General features: G+C 40.9%; 2 protein-coding genes and 1 long non-coding RNA gene across 12 annotated transcripts; 2 read left to right on the forward strand and 1 right to left on the reverse strand.

Moving 5' to 3' along the window:
• The first annotated feature begins 329 nt into the window (after positions 1–329).
• Positions 330–2032, forward strand: LOC123398568. Its single transcript, XM_045093028.1, has 4 exons — positions 330–527; positions 577–686; positions 1690–1715; positions 1857–2032. Exons 1-4 carry the CDS (start codon positions 330–332, stop codon positions 1937–1939), a joined length of 417 nt encoding a protein of 138 aa, XP_044948963.1. The 3' UTR covers positions 1940–2032.
• On the forward strand, positions 1954–4689 carry LOC123398567. The gene is made up of 5 exons (XM_045093027.1): positions 1954–2042; positions 2783–2999; positions 3095–3271; positions 4201–4432; positions 4524–4689. Coding segments are annotated over exons 2-5 (516 nt in total). The 5' UTR covers positions 1954–2042; positions 2783–2894; the 3' UTR covers positions 4526–4689.
• Positions 4690–5446: 757 nt separating this feature from the next.
• On the reverse strand, positions 5447–9810 carry LOC123398569. 10 transcript variants are annotated; one of them, XR_006610189.1, is made up of 8 exons: positions 9670–9776; positions 9353–9587; positions 8356–8414; positions 7386–7996; positions 6998–7162; positions 6729–6821; positions 6227–6332; positions 5447–5716 (listed from the first exon to the last, which is right to left on the reverse strand). It is a non-coding gene; the product is annotated as an uncharacterized LOC123398569 (long non-coding RNA). The 10 variants fall into 10 exon arrangements; XR_006610184.1 differs by having other exon boundaries at positions 7386–7543; positions 7945–7996; positions 9353–9776; XR_006610188.1 differs by having other exon boundaries at positions 9353–9601; positions 9670–9768.
• Positions 9811–17629: the final 7819 nt, after the last annotated feature.

The raw sequence follows: 17629 nt of genomic DNA on the forward strand, positions 1-17629 counted from the left end.
GAAAAGGGCTATAGATGATATAAACACTAATGGCGCACCAGACAAGTAGTGCGCCACTACTATATAATAGTGGCGCACCATGTGCAGGTGTGCCATTAGTGTGATGGACACTAATGGCGCACCACACACTCGATGCGCCACTACATTTTTTTTTTGTAAAACTACTAAGGGGGCACCACCAGCTGGTGCGCCATTAGTAACTAGGGTTACTAATGACGCATCTGTTGGTGGTGCGTCACTACTATAATTTTTTTTGTTGCAAAACTACTAATAGCGCACCAGAGCTGGTGCGCCATTACTATAATTTTTTTTTTACAAAACTACAAATGATGCACCACCAGCTGGTGCGCCGAAAACGCTCCCCCAACTACGCGGCGCGCTCCACCCGAAAACTCGAAACGAGAACCGCCTGGAAGGCCCACGCCACGGGGAGGAACTCCAACTCCATGAGGGAGTTCCTGGAGAAGAACTACAAGGACACCTCCGGCAAGGAGACCATCAAGCTCACCATCCGAGCCCTTATAGAGGTATTTATGCTGCAATTGCTTCTTGTTAGTTTTATATCCAACAGAATAGACCTCAATGTTTCCAGGGAAGCCGCCGGATCGATCGATACGACCGCCGTCGTTCTCCTTCGGTCCGTTCCCTCCTCCGACCCTCCATAGCTCGCGCCTCGCGGATCTCAGGTACGGCGCAACTCCTCTCTCTCCCGCTCCGCATCACACGCCATGCCCCCCCCCCCCCCCCCCCCTAGGTTTTGCTCTGCTCCGCCTCTTGCCGGATACTCCGGTGCGCGCCAGGATCTGATTGATCACGACTCGTGTCCCCTACGCGCCAACCAGCCTTCTCGCCCGCGTTCCCAGATCCGTGAATCTGTAATCCGTTTTCGCGAGGCATTGTTCGCCTCTAACTGTTCGCGAATCTGTGATCGGTTCGGGTTCAGACGGCCGGGGCGTGGAGCGGCTGCAGCTCGCGGCTACCAGTTTGGATCTGTAGTAAACTCCAATAGCGGCTCATAGTTAGCAGTGTCAGTAGTCGGGTTCTGAGATGGCTCCTGCGTGGAGTGCGAGGATTGCGCGGGCTGACGAGTTTGAAGATGTCAGCTCGGTTCTGGGATGGTAACTCGGATGTCAGATTACCCGTTGCCATATCAGTAGCCTGCCGGGCCTATCTACATTATGCTCGATTTGTTTGGATGGTTTAGCTCGAGGGTCTTAGATTTTTTTTATAACGTGATCTGATGTTGTTTGATTGGGGATATCTGATCATAGTGTTCAGTCTGCATCTGCTTCACAGTGAATGCTTTAGGCTAGCGTTATTTTCACTGACGTCTACCAGTTACCTACTTATGTGGACATTGTACTTTCGAAATTCTTAAAACATGGTATTGCTCTAGGAAAATATGTCTTGAATTCACTTGTGTTCATAATGTATGTATATGTTCCCTAGTCTTTGTGTTCTTGCTTTTTACTTATGGCTACCTCGTGAATTATACTGTTTTTGTTCCGCCACGAGCAAAACTTAAGTGGCAGAATATTTAGTTAAACCTATTTGATATTTGCATAAAACATTTATTTCTTGGCCACTCTTTGTATATGAGTGGCTGTAGATTCTCAGTTCTCGATTCTTTCAAGTTTCAACTATCTTGCATGCCTTTTCTGTGAGAAATAATTAGCTTCTCTCTTGCAGTTTTATAATTTGCCGACTTGGCTTTGGTAATTCCTCGGACTGACGAACCACTGAACCACTGAACCACTGAACAAATAGCGAGACGGAACAAATTACCAGTCAACTTTTGAAAGCCTTGCACTTTTGCGTTTCACTGTTCTTAATCACAAGTTTTTTTTTTGGTCCAGACACACAATGTTGCCAAGGAATTGGTGAAGTATCACTCACAAACCCTCGGATATGTAATTGGTGGCAATGGCCGGAGAACTGAAGCTGACCAGCTTGCAAAGGGGGTCAATTTGTTAGTAGCAACACCAGGCAGGCTGTTGGACCATCTGCAAAACACCAAGGGTTTCATATATAAGAGACTAAAGGTAAATAACTAGTATGCACCACCTTTATGTCAAGGAACAGAGCAGATTTGAAGTTGGATTTGAAGTTGCATGTTTATGGTAACATCACAGATCTAGTTATGTCTAGTAGCTTTACTAAAGTAAGTAGCTATTGTCATAATACACTTATGCACAAGATGTGAGATGTAACTGGCCTTGGTACAACAGAAAACAGTAGCCATTATGGTTGTAACTGTCAGCAACGTGTGAAAGAAACATACATTTTCATGGAGGAAGCAGCACTCATCATGGTTTATATATGTATGATGATGCTTCGTTGCACACCATATAGCTTAACTTAAATTTTTTATGCCAGAATTGCTTTGTTATGGACTAATCAGTCATCTAAGAGGTGCTTTACCCACTAGGACTGCTGCTGATGACCCTAGTAGCTGTAGCTCTCATTTGACAAATCACCCTCCGGTTTTGCTAGCTGTGCTGTATGGCTGATTCTGATGCACTCAAAGTGGAAAAATGAAGAATAATGATCCTCCTTTTCCCCTTCCTGTCTTAGTATTCACCGCAGTCCTTATCGCCTCTGTAGCCGCATAGTTAATTTCAAGTTGCAACAACTATGTAAATCTACACCAAGTTGCAGTTGATTCTCCTTGGATCAAAATATTTGCGGGCAAGGTTCACGATCTGCCAGGCTAATGACATTCAATAACATATCCAGAGTGCACTTTCCTGCAGTTATGAGTGGTGTTTCTGTAAACTTGCAGGAATGGCGTGGCAGTAAAAATGTTTATAAACACCAAGGGTTTCATAAGTTAGCTTGAAAAATCAATGCACACTGTCATAACTAAAGGAGCAAGACCTTGGATTTGAAGTTGCATGTTTATGGAGTGCAAGGATCGGACCAAGCGTAGCTCTGTGATGTTACCACACACTTTTCTGCCAACTATGCCAGCTAGAAAACTGAGAGTTGCAGCACATAAGGTATATTTTCATTAGATTGATTTTCTCTGTGGTGTGACGTGGCAAGGAGGGGAGGATGAACATGCCTTTTTCAACACATGGGTGGGGACAAACAGCGACGGGGCTTTCCAAATCTGGCGGCCGCTGTACCCGCCTGTATAGCACGCGGGCGCTGCGTAGCAGCGTCTAGTTTCCCAAACGCTGCCACCAAGGACGCCGTCCGTGCCTCGGCGGCTTCTGCCGCCACCAAGGACGCCGTCCTCAGGCCCTTCCGTGAGAACCGTGCTCTCAAGGTCTCACTCTCCATCTTGACACCTTCTGTGCAGTAATAAATTTACATTGCTTTGATAGACTCTGATGATAGATGTGGAACTGTGTTGTATCTGTCACTAGTTCTGATAGATGTGGTAGCGTTTTATCTTCAGACTGCATGGATAGTGCAAGTTTAGAAGTCATCTCTGGGTTTGAAGCGTAGATCAATAGAAATTTCATCTCTGGGTACAGCTTAGCTCTTGCAGAGGGGTGAAATGTTAACCTTTGAACTTTTTCTGGGATAAAACCTGGTCGCTTTGCAGACATTTTTGTATGTACCTTCCCGTCGCCGTCGCGGGGCGTTCTTGGCTCCGATCGCTTGCCGGCTCCGGGTGGGTAGTCGATAGTGTCGTGCCGTGCTGCTGGCCTGCTGCGTGCTGATGGCGAGTGGGGGAAGGGGAAGCGGCTTGGAGTGACAGTGACACGCGGCACTGAAATGTGGACGCGAGTGCTGAAATTCTGAAAAACCTTGCTTCGAAATTCAGAGACGCCAGCTGAAGGCAAGGGTGATCATGAGTTAAAGAACCACTTGGAGATGTCTGGTTGCCTCTTGTTGTGTGTTTCAGCGCTCGACTCCCATGCTATATGTGCCGTGTTCACGAACTTTTAGTTCTATTTTTAGCATTTATGTTACCATTCATTACATAGTTCCTGTTATTTTAAAGTGATATGAACCTGCTGTTGTGTTGTTGGAGTCCTAACAAACAGTCAGATCCACAGGCTTGGTTTAGGCTAATTGCCTGACCATTCAACAGATGCCTGGCAACTGTTCTTTAACTTAATTTTGTACCTGGCAACTGTTCTACATAGACAAGGGTGGACCACGGGCATCTGTTGTTCCTCTCGTAGTTAGACCAGCTTGTCTTATTTTTGTGATTATTGTCTTAGCTCTTATGGCTGGTGCTTGCAGAAAGATCCAATAACTGGAGAGTCTGAAGGGCTGGCATTTGAGTTCAATCTCTGCGAAGCTGTGGCCTCATGGGAGAAGGTGTGCATTTTATGTACTGTACTAACTTGTGACTTAAGTTGTTTTTTTTCTAGGTTCGCAACAGTACCACAACACTCACAAAAGAGTACATTGATGCATTACCAAATGGCTGGGAGGAGTATGCATGGCGCAGGATCAACAAAGGAATCCTTCTGTGGGTAGTCACAAGTTTCACAGTTTCACACAGACTTGCATTATGGTTCAATTCTACAGATTGTTGAATATGTTTAGTTTTGGGTTTGCAGGAATAAGTGCAGGAACAGAACTCTTTGCATGGCGAAGCTTTCATTGGTTCTCCCTGACACATCACCATATGTACCTCAGCAATTTGGTAGCTGTGCCGTTTGTTGGTCACTGCCTTATAGATTTGGGTTGTATCGTTGTGTATTATATTTGCTATGGAGCTATGTATGTATGGATGCTATGGAACTATATGTATATATGGATGCTATGGAATTTTGGATGTATGGATGCTATGGAATTTTGATATATGGATCATGAAATTTGTTATGCAACTTTGCATATATGTTATGTGTTGTGGATCAGTAAAACTATTGGGCACATATTATGTATTATATATTTGATATATATGTTATTTGCTGTTGAATTTGTGGTTTTGAAACAAAACATATATATGCCAGAATACAAGATACTAATAGAGCATCATGAGCTATACTAATGACGCACTACCTGTGCGCCATTAGTATATATGCCTTGGGAGGCATACTAATGGAGCATCATGGGCTATGGCAGTGCGCCATTAGTATACCAGATACTAATGACACACCATGAGGTATACTAATGACGCACTTCTTGGTGCGCCATTAGTATACCAGATACTAATGGCGCACCATAAGCTATACTAATGGCGCACTGCCTGGTGCGCCATTAGTATACCAGATACTAATGGGGCACCTGTGGTGCGTCATTAGTAAAAAAATCTAATGGTGTGATGCTAGTGGCGCACCTATAGTGCGTCATTAGTAGCCAAAATAGGTGCGTCACTAGCAGGCCTTTTCCTAATAGTGAATTTAGCTACATGGGCCTGGCCCAATATCTATTTTACTATTAAAAATGTCTGATTTGTTTACGTTGAAGCATTTTTTTTGCTAGAAGCACGCATATCTCAAGATAGGCCCATTAAAAATAAGTACAACAAAATAAAAGATTGCAAATAAAATGTATATTTCATTTCAATAGCATATCACATCAAATACAATACATCATCCACTGACTCCACGCATTAAGGTTCAACACCTAACAAGGACACATCAAAATAATTTTACATGTGCACAACAGAATACTTGTGCAAGTGCACAGAAAAAAGGTTCCAACAAATGCACAATCGCACATAAAGAGAGTTCCACAAAGATTGAATGAGAACCATAAGTTTCTTCTCATCCACGTCCTCTGCACAATATGCTCTTGCCATGGCCGCCTGCAAGAAGAAAATGATGGTAAGGCTTTCAGACCAAGGAAACTAGTAAAATTGCACGCACGATAACCAATGATAAAATAGTAAAAAGTTGTTTTCTTACTCATCTAAATTTTTCATTTTTTTGTTTATTAAAGATGAAGAACAAATAGTAGACTGTAGAGCTTGGTTGAGTGGCAGTCAATTAAAGGTTTTATGTAGGCCCATTTGTTAATTACATTATATATGACACATATTGGCAAAGTACATAGATAGAAATCTCGATGGGTGAATATAAACAGAGACACATGAGGAGGTCTTGATGAGACATCTAAAATGTTCAAGTTGATTTATGCAGCTTTGTATATTTTAACAGCTGGGTCAGAAGCATAATTTCCATCTGATCCACTGATTTGATGAGTGTGTAGCCCTCTGAAATAAATTGGGGAGACCATATAGCTGAATTGTGTTAAATCCAGAGTCTATTTGGTTACGTAGTATCAAACCAAGTGTGTCCAGTAGTGTGTGCCAAACCTGTTCAGCACATCCAGGCCTTCATTCCGAGCGCATGTACCATGTGTTGCCAAAACTGCCAGTCACTGACTTTAGAAACCATGTGAGCAGGAAAAGATATGTCCTACTGAGTTCGAGCCAGACAAGTAATGACAGATAAATATTACATATCGTTCATGTTATATGTTGTATAATGAAGTGCACTATGTGGGCTCAATATCTGCTCCATAATTGCACAGAATTGTAAATAAAGTGGCATGCATTTTAGAGCTATCATATTTCTTCAATTGCCTAGCACTGTACAAATTGTTACGGAGGTCCGTTTATATGTAAAGTCGCTGCTCAACCTGAAAGCCTAAAAGGGTTGATCCCAATGATGGGAGAAAGAGATAATAATCTTTTCTTCGGTTCTCATTTTCATGGTTGGTTCAATCTCAGCATGAAGCCTTTGATTGATGACAGAATAGAGACAAAGGTTCAATAACAAATGGATAATGCGAAACACACACATTATCGTGCATACCTGCACATTGGCCACAAATGTCTCTTCGCAGAATTCCCCGTTGGCATCTGAATCAGCTAATGCATTCAATAGCATGGTCCCTATCGTTGATGTCTGCAAAGAAAATAAAATCATGTGTGGTATGGAAGTAATGCCCTGAGAGAGATAGGTCTGAGCTTTGTTTGCAAACACAAAGTATCAACTAACATGAAATGGAATAATTTGTACAAAGATTTTAAGGGAAGAAAAATACTGAGATAGAATATAGAAAACATAGCAGCAGCTCATACCTTGTTGTGACTCACGACATCCAAACAGGGAAGCAAATGTTCTTGTAAAAATCCAACTATGAACTATGCAATTGAAAAGAAACCTCATGATCATGTCTTGGCTTAAGTGTAAGTAGATGTTGTTTTATGGCCTCAACGTCTGTTATAGCAGTATTATTCTCCATCCTACAATTCAAGAAAGTAGGCTTTTGAGATGGGCTTGGAGTAATGACAGATTGAGAACAAATAACTATAATAGGTTAGGTAGACAACAACATCTGAAGACGACATCATCTGAAATGGAGAATGAAACTACAAATTCAATATATGATATTTTGATTTATATTATACAATATATATTCATCATCTTTGAAAATTAAAATTCAGCAGATGTACTCTCAAATCTGACCTTTTCAAGATCGTACAGTATGCATGGAAAGAATAAGCAAATCTGACAGAATAAGGAGGATGAATCCTTTGACCCGTTGGGACCTGACAACACACAGATTGCTGCAGATGCCTCAGTTAAGAAACACCGAGCCTCCAAGAAAGATCCAATTCCTTTATCTGAAATTGAAAAACGTGGAACTTGCAAAAGCATGATAATGTATTTCACAGAAAGATCATACACGTACTTCCATTATTTTCTTGGAAAAGGGTAATGCAATAATATGATCTATGTCTGCATTATCATTGCCATTTATATTTTACAATAGTTAAGACCAACTTAGCCATATTTGAAGTATATTAACATTGTGTGCCCTGATTAATAGTTAAGTCTAGACAATATATTAACATTTATATTTTACAATAGTTAAGTCTAGATAGTTATTGTTTCTAAGTAGGATCGTGGACATGAGATGCATGTCATTTCTTGTCCAGCGGTAAAATGAAGTTGATGGTCATGTCACAGGCAGAGTAGAACACATAAGTAGAACACATAACAATTGATGGGCGCACCGTCGTACCATGAAAGTCTGATGTGCGCTTGTCTAAGTACTTGCGTTAGCATTCTGAAAGCTGTGTGGATTAGGAAATGGTTAAACAAAATGCACCATGTTCTCAGCTATTACTATAAGTACATGGAACTAAAACATGGTGAAAACATCGATCCATATGGTTCATTGATGATATGGCATAAGCCTGAAAGGAACTCTGTGATAAATTACTCCACAAGAATCACGACTATTATCAATATTCATACTCCTCCAACCTGAACTTAGGAAACAGTAACACAACCTGAATGGTTGAACATACCAAAAGATAGCGCATCTGATATAAATCAAAACAATCTAATACAGTACATATATTGAGAAGCTACATCAGTTTGCGATGAATATCATTCATATCCTCAGCAAGAGTTTTCAGTGGGCACAAACCTTGACAAAAGATGTCCGGTCGTCGGCTCACCAGACAAGATGTGCGCCACTTGAAATTCCTGAACAATAGTGGTTGCTAATCAACTGAATCAGGAGAAAAGAGGATTTATGCTAACAAGCTGAAGCGGGATAAAAGATGCATCAAAACAAGTTAACAAGCCGAAAGAGGTAAAATCTATAGAAGCGTTACTGTAGAAATATAAAACAAGTTAACCAGTTAGCATAAAAGAGGATTTATGATAACAAGCTGAAGCAGGTAAAATCTATAGAAGCGTTACTGTAGAAATATAAATTGCTAGATATGTATTTTATCTTGATTCCAGAAAAACTGAACTAAGTTAAATATAGTAATGTTTTGCAAGAATTCTACAATGGTTAAACAAAAGACTGAAATATTAGTATGATTATTTGGACTTTTTGTGGAACCTGAAGCTAGTTCTCAGGGTTGTCCCTCATCTCAAAGCATAGATATGTGGATCGTATATATATATATATTAAGTAATGATTTTTCATATGATGAATACCCTTGTATTAACCTTCAAGCACACATAGCATAATATAATAGTCTCGCAAGGGTTCAAACATCACAAATTACAACTCACAAGCTCTCAAGTTCACAAATCAATCACAACCAGTTCATAAAAAAGTAGCTAGTTAATGTTTCCTGCAACACTACTAAAAGGAATACCTGTACCATAGATTTTTTATGCAATAATAGCATCAAGCTTGTTCTTCTCAAGTTCTCATCCTCTCATATCCAGTAATCACACGAGATGTAGATCTTAGACTACATTGCCGGCTACCCCATTAGCAGATAGAGCCCCTTTCTGGCGTTCTACTTGAGCTCGAGCTCACAGCCAAACACTGCTTGCAGGATAGAAGTACTATCCCAAGTCATGGCTAATCTGAACGGAAAAGGGAAAATCGAACAACTAAACTAACGGCAGCACTAGTTTGGAGGGGTGGAGAGGGGGAGAAGAGTGAAAAGAATACTCACCGCTGGGGGAGGGGAAGCAACAGCAGTCAACCGGCGAGCACAGATCGGATGAAGCCCTTTGTGGCGGCAGTGGTGGCGGACCCTGGGTGACGAGCGAGGGTGCGAGTGCTCTCTCTCTCGCAGGTGACCCGCCTCTCCCTTCCTTCCTCCCCCACCCCTTCTCTCTCTCTCTCTCTCAGCCTCAAATCTGAGAGGGACGACGGCGTCCACCACCAGGCCTTGGCCTCTCCCCGAACTGCAGCGCACAATCTAGGATTGGAAGTGTTGGTAGACTAAGCAGTGGGGGTGCACGAGGATGAAGGAGACAAGGCAGCAACCTGGCTGTCGCCGTGACGACATGCTGGAGATAGCGGGCGAGCGGGCGGTCGGCGGCGGGGGGAAGTGGTTGAGAGGATTTAGGTTTGGGGAATTTAGATTCGGTCGTGGTACCTGTTGGCCGAGTGAAAATAAGGAGGTTTGGCGCTAATTTTTGGCTCGCGCGCGTGCAAAGACGGATGGGCCCAGTTGGCAACCAACACTTGGTCGACATTAATCTCCGACAAATAGTCTGATGGAGATCTGAAATTTTCCGACCGATAGTCGAACAAGAAATATCTTAGCATTACCGACCGCTAGTTGGACACGATACATTAGTATTATCGACAAACAGTTAGATCGAAGTTTTTCCGACCAACTATCTGTTAGCGAAATTGATTTTTCCCTACACACATATGTAGGCAAATCTAGTGCGTGGTGTAGTGATTTGGCTTTACTGAAAAATTCACCCACATATTTTTTATTGTCATGTTTAAATTTTTATTGGCTGAAACACCAAGTTAAGGTACCCTATGCCACCTTTCAAAAATGTTTATCTAAATAGGGTCTACACATTATGAGATTAGCATGGGCTCATATATTTCATTTTCGTAATTATATTGTATTTTCTAAATATTTAGGATATTAAAATGAATAATTATAATCTATTGGTATTTGTCTAATATAATTTACTTCATTCATATACGTATAAAACGATTTTTTGCTCTCTATACATGACACATAGGCAAAATTGATGAGGTGTCGTCCAGTCACCTACACACATATGTTTATGGTCTTATATTTGGTCATGCTAGCATTGAAATATGATCATAAATAATTCTACACATCTTAATGACCATTTTTTGCAATAGGATCATGACCTAATGGACGCAAAAGGTCATAACATTATGGGCTTTGGACCCTCTTAGACTTGCCATGACTAATTTTAGAATTTTGGTCATGGATCAATGACCAATTAAACCACCGTCGTTACTTTTGGTCATAATTGAGCGTTTTTCTTGTAGTGACGATTCTCCTAATGATGTGATACCGTTATCAAGTGACAACACTTGTCTATGGTCAGGAAACCTTGACCATCTTTGATCAACGAGCTAGTCAACTAGAGGCTTACTAGGGACAATGTTTTGTCTATGTATCCACACATGTATTTGTGTTTCCAATCAATACAATTATAGCATGGATAATAAACGATTATCATGAACAAAGAAATATAATAATAACTAATTTATTATTGCCTCTAGGTCATATTTCCAACAGTCTACCACTTGCACTAGATTCAATAATCTAGTTCACATCGCCACGTGATTTTAATGAATCCAACACCCATACAGTTCTGGGGTTTGATCACCTCTTGCTCGTGAGAGAGGTTTTAGTCAAAGGTTCTGAATCTTTCAGATATGTGTGTGCTTTACAAATCTTTATGTCATCTTATAGATGCTGCTACTACGTGCTATTTGGAAATACTCCAAATATCTACTCTACTATACGAATCCAGTTTCTACTCATAGTTATTCGGATTAGTGTCAAAGCTTGCATCGACGTAACCGTTTACGACGAAATCTTTAACCACCTCCATAATCGAGAAAAATTCCTTAGTCCATTAGTTACTAAGGATAACTTTGACCGATGTTAAGTGATTCAATCCTGTATCACTCTCTGTACCTCTTAACAGACTTGTGGCAAGGCACACATCAGGTGCGGCACACAGCATGGTATACTTTAGAGTATATGGCTAAGGCATAGGAGACAACCTTCGTCCTTTCTCTTTCTTCTGCCGTGGTTGGGCTTTGAGTCTTTACTCAAATTCACACCTTACGACACAGCCAAGAACTCCATCTTTGCTGATCTATTTTGAACTTCTTCAAAAACTTGTCAAGGCATGTATTTCATTGAAAGTTTTGTTAAGCGTTTTGGTCTATCTCTATATATCTTGATGCTCAACGTTCAAGTAGCTCTATCCAGGTTTTCCTTTGAAAAACTCCTTTCAAACAATCCTTTATGCTTCACAGAAATTCTATATTACTTCCGATCTACAATATGTCAACCACATATACTTATCAAAAATTCTATAGTGTTGTGATACGTCTCAAATGTATCTATAATTTTTGATGGTTTCACGCTGTTATCTTGCCTTCTTTGTATGTTTTATGTACCCTTTTATATCTTTTTGGGACTAACTTATTAATTAAGTGCCAAGTGCCAGTTCCTGTTTTTTCCGTGTTTTTGACTCTTTTTCAGATCTTATTTTGGAACGGAGTCCAAACGGAATAAAAAACCCGAAATGATTTTTTCCCGAACGAAAGAAGACCAGGGAGCCTTTGGGCCAAGCTAGCTGGGCCCCAGGGAGCCCACAAGCTCCCACCACGCCACCAGGGGGTGGCGGCGGTGGGCAAGCTTGTGGCCACCCTGGCCGCCCCCTGACCTAGATCTTGCGCCTATATATTCCCAAATATTCCGCAAAAAATTAGGGAAGCCTCGAAAATACTTTTCCGCCGCCGCAAGCTTCCGTTTCCGCGAGATCTCATCTGGAGACCCTTCCCGGCACCCTGCCGGAGGGGACTTTGGAGTTGGAGGGCTTCTTCATCATCATCATCGCCCCTCCAATGACTCGTGAGTAGTTCACTTCAGACCTACGGGGCCGTAGTTAGTAGCTAGATGGCTTCTTCTCTCTCTTGGATCTTCAATACAACGTTCTCCATGATCTTCCTGGAGATCTATCCGATGTAATCTTCTTTGGCGGTGTGTTTGTCAAGATCCGATGAATTGTGGACTTGTGATCAGATTATCTATGATATATATTTGAGTCTTTGTTGATTTCTTATATGCATGATTTGATATCCTTGTAAGTCTCTTCGAGTCTTGGATTTTGTTTGGCCAACTAGATCTATGATTCTTGCAATGGGAGAAGTGCTTGGTTTTGGGTTCTGCCATGTGGTGACCTTTCCCAGTGATAGTAGGGGCAGCAAGGCACACATCAAGCACTTGCCATCAAGGGTAAAAAGATGGGGTTTTTATTATTGGTTTGAAATTATCCCTCTACATCATGTCATCTTGCTTAAGGCGTTACTCTGTTCTTATGGACTTAATACACTAGATGCATGCTGGATAGCGGTCGACGTGTGGAGTAATAGTAGTAGATGCAGACAGTATCGGTCTACTTGTTTCGGACGTGATGCCTATAGAAATAATTATTGCATAGATATCGTCATGACTGTGCACAGTTCTATCAATTGCTCGACAGTAATTTGTTCTCCCACCGTCTACTTGCTTTCATGAGAGAAGCCACTAGTAAACACTACGGCCCTCGGGTCTATTCACATCCATTGTTTACAACTCCGCTTTTACTTTGCTTTGTTACTTTGTTGCTTTCAGTTCTCACTTGGCAAACAATCTATAAGGGATTGACAACCCCTTCATAGCGTTGGGTGCAAGCTTTTGTGTTTGTGCAGGATCTTGAGATACTCTTCCGCCGGATTGATACCTTGGTTCTCAAACTGAGGGAAATACTTACCGTCACTGTGCTACATCACCCTTTCTGCTTCGAGGGAACACCAACGCAAGGCTCCAAGGCCACGGGGGAAATCCTTTGCATACTTTCGTAGGAAGTCCCTTAAGGCGTAGCCGCCACAGAAAGATCAAGCCAAGTATTCTCCCGTCGACGTGCCTATCTCTGGCGCCATTGGAAGGTCTTTTGTGCAGTAGCAGAAGTATTTCTGGCACTATTGCCAGGATACACAACAAACATCAGAAGTATTTCTGGCTCCGTTGCCGGGGAGGAGAAATCAAGATCTATCCAAGTAGGTCTCACAAACTCTTCTCTTGCATTTACTTTTGTTGCCAGTTGCCTCTCGTTTTCCTCTCCCCCACTTCACATTTGCCGTTTTCATTCGCCTTTCGCCTTCGCCGTTTTCTTTTGCCTTTGCCGGTTTTCTTGCTCGCTTGTGTGCCATGTGCCCTCAATATGCTTGCATCTTCGCTTGCTAAAAATCTAGTGATATGGATCCTCATCCTCTTGCTAGTCTCTTTATGAGACCCACTCGTGTGGAACAAATTGCTATTAAGTTGAGGGCAATTGACTATTTCTTTGGAGTTTTGCGTAAGATGCGTGAATCTGAAAATTGTGAGGAAGAAATTCATGAAGTGATTCACGAGGGCTCCTTGGATGAAAAGCATGATTACAATGGTTTCACTATAAATCCTATTAGTGACAATCATGCTAAAAATATGCAAAACCCTAAGCTTGGGGATGCTAGTTTTGCTTTGTCCACTACTTGTTGCAATAATCATGATTGGGGTGATGATCTTTCTTATGATCTTGAAAATTTGTTCAAACCTCATGATGAATATGATATTTGCAACAATACTGAAAGTGGGATTGGAGAAGTCATGACTTTATATGATGATAATCCCACTATTTTTGAAGAGCGTCAACTTTGCATGCATGTGGATCATGAAAAGAATATCCTATGGGATAGCTATATTGTTGAATTTGAATATGATCCCACATGTAATTGCTATGAGAGAGGAAAATATTTTTGTAGAAACTTTCATGTTACCAAATCATCTCTCGTCATGTTGAGATTGCTCTTGTCTCTTTCTTCTTCCTTGCTTATGGCAGCTATTGGTTGTCTTGACAATTTGTTTTCCTATAAAATGCATATGCATAGGAAGTATGTTAGACTTAGATGTGATTTTCACATGCTTTAGGATGCTCTAGTTGTGCTTCAATTCTTGTCTTTTGTGAGAGCATCATTGAATGCCTAGCTAAGGGCGTTAAACAAAAGCGCTTGTTGGGAGGCAACCCAACGAATATATCATTTTTCTTTCTGTTTTGTGTTTTCCACACTTTCATAATTCTGTTATGATTGTGTTTTTTATGTTTTTTTTTGCGTTTGTGCCAAGAAAAACCGTTATGATTAGTCTTGAGGATGATCGTTTGGTCATGCTGGGAAAGACAAAAACTTTCTGATCACGAAAAGAATTTTCATTTTGTTTCTGTAAGAGATTTTGAGTTGATTTTTTTTGCTGCTGATTGCTATGCAAATTCTTCAGAGTGTCGTAATTTTGCAGAATTTGTTAAGTACCAGAGGTATATGAAACATACAGATTGCTACAGACTGGTCTGCTGTTAATAGATTCTATTTTTGTTGTGTTGGTTGCTTATTTTTATGAAACTATGGATAGTATCGGGGGGTATTAGCCATGGAAGATTGAAAGTACAGTAACCCGACATCAGCACAAGTAGAATTTAAGTTTGCTACAGTACCTAAGGAAGTGGTGGTTTGCTTTATTGTACTAATGTTATCACAAGTTTCTGTTTAAGTTTCGTGTTGTGAAGTTTTCAAGTTTTGGGTGAAGTTCTTATGGACAAAAAGATAAAGAGTGGCAAGAGCTCAAGCTTGGGGATGCCCAAGGCACCCCAAGAGATTCAAGGATGCCGTAAAAGCCTAAGCTTGGGGATGCCCCGGGAAGGCATCCCCTCTCTCGTCTTGAATCCATCGGTAACGCTACTTGTAGTAACTTGATCTGAAGCTTAATGATCACCGTCATCAGTTTCCACTTAAATTGGTGTAGGTGCCACAAGAACATCTTCCTGCACCCTGCTACACACTGGTTGAAGTGACGGTTCACTAACCTCATCAAGTTCCACCACCCTCCCACTCAAGTCTTTCGAGAGAAACCTTTCCTCGAGAAAGGACCCGTTTCTAGAAACAAAAACTTTGCTTCCGGATCTGAGATGGGAGATGTATCCAACTATCTTGGATATCCTATGAAGATGCTTTTATCCGCTTTGGGTTCGAGCTTATCAGACTAAAACTTTTTCACATAAGCGTCGCAGCCCCAAACTTTCAAGAAACGACAACTTAGGTTTCTCCAAACCATAGTCTATACTGTGTCATCTCAACGGAAATACGCGGTGCCCTATTTAAAGTGAATGCGGTTGTCTCTAATGCATAACCCATAAACGATAGTGTTGATTCGATAAAAGACATGATAGTATGCGTCGTATCAAATAGGGTGCGGCTATGACGTTCAGACACACCATCACACTATGATGTTCCAGGTGGCATGAACTGCGAAACAATTTCCACATTGTCTCAACTGTGTACAAAACTTGCAACTCAGATATTCATCTCTATGATCATATCATAGACAATTTTATCCTCTTGTCACGATGATCTTCACTCTGAAATAGCCTTGAACTTTTCAATATTTCAGATTTGTGATTCATCAAGTAAATACTCATGTATCTACTCAAGTCGTCAGTGAAGTAAGAACATAATGATATCCACTGCGTGCCTCAGCACTTATTGGACTGCACACATAAAAAATGTATTACTTCCAACAAGTTACTCTTTTGCTCCATGTGGTATGATTTTGCATGTCTCAAGTGATTCAAAATCAAGTGAGTCCAAACAATCCATCTGCATGAAGTTTCTTGATGCCTTTATACCGACAGGTATGGTTTGCATGTCTCAAACGTTTCAAAAATGAGTGAGTACAAAGATCCATCAGCATGGAGCTTCTTCATGCATTTTATACCAACATGACTCAATCGGCAATGCCACAAGTAAGTGGTACTGTCATTATTACTTTGTATCTTTTTGGCACCAATATTATGAACATATGTAACACTATGATCGAGATTCAATAAACCATTGAAGGTAATTATTCAAGAAAATAGAATAACCATTATTCTCTTTAAATGAATAATCGTATTGTAATAAACACGATCTAATCATGTTCATGCTCAACGCAAACACCAAATAACAATTATTTAGGTTTAACATCAATCCCGATGGTAGAGGGAGCGTGCGATGTTTGATCACATCAACCTTGGAAATACTTCCAACACGTATCGTCACCTTGCCTTTAGCTAGTCTCCGTTTATTCTGTAGCTTTTATTTCGAGTTACTAATCACTTAGCAATTGAACCGGTATCTAATACCCTCGTGCTACTAGGAGTACTAGTAAAGTACACATCAATATCATGTATATCAAATATACCTTTGTTGACTTCGCCAGCCTTCTCATCTATCAAGTATCTAGGGTAGCTCTGCCTCAGTGACCATTCCCCTCATAACTGAAGCACTTAGTCTCTGATTTGGGTTCAATCTTGGGTTTCTTCATTTCATTAGAGCAGCAACTGGTTTGCCATTTCATGAAGTGTCCCTTCTAGCCCTTGCCCTTCTTGAAACTTGTGGTTTTACTAACCATCAACTATTGATGCTCCTTCTTGATTTCTACTTTCGCAGTGTCAAACATTGAGAATCGCTCAAGGATCATCATATCTATCCTTGATATGTTATAGTTCATCACGAAGCTCTAGCAGCTTAGTGGCATTGATTTGGAGAACCATCACTATCTCATCTGGAAGATTAACTCCCACTTGATTCAAGCGATTGTTGTACTCAGATAATCTGAGAACATTCTCAACAATTTGAGCTTTTCTCCTTTACTTTGTAGACAAAGAATCTTGTCGGAGGTCTCATACCTCTCAACAAAGGCACGAGCATGAAATCTCAATTTCATCTCTAAGAACATCTCTTATGTTCCGTGACGTTTCAAAACATCTTCGGCTCCTTGCTTCTAATCCATTTAAGTATTACGCACTGAACTATCACGTACTCATCAAAAACATGTATGTCAGATGTTCGCAACATCCATAGACGACACTCAAGGTGCAGCACACCGAGTGGTGCATTAAGGACATAAGCCTTCTGCGCATCAATGAGGACAATCCTCGGTTTCACGGACTCAGTCCGCAAAGTTGCTACTATCATCTTTCAACTAAATTTTCTCTAGGAACATATAGAAAACAGTAGAGCTACAACGCAAGCTACATCATAATTCGCAAAGACTTTTTGACTATGTTCATGATAATTAGTTCAATTAATCATATTACTTAAGAACTCCCACTCAAAAAATATATCTCTCTAGTCATTTGAGTGGTACATGATC

The sequence above is a fragment of the Hordeum vulgare genome, chromosome 5H (assembly GCF_904849725.1).
Source record: "Hordeum vulgare subsp. vulgare chromosome 5H, MorexV3_pseudomolecules_assembly, whole genome shotgun sequence".
Lineage (NCBI taxonomy): Eukaryota > Viridiplantae > Streptophyta > Magnoliopsida > Poales > Poaceae > Hordeum > Hordeum vulgare.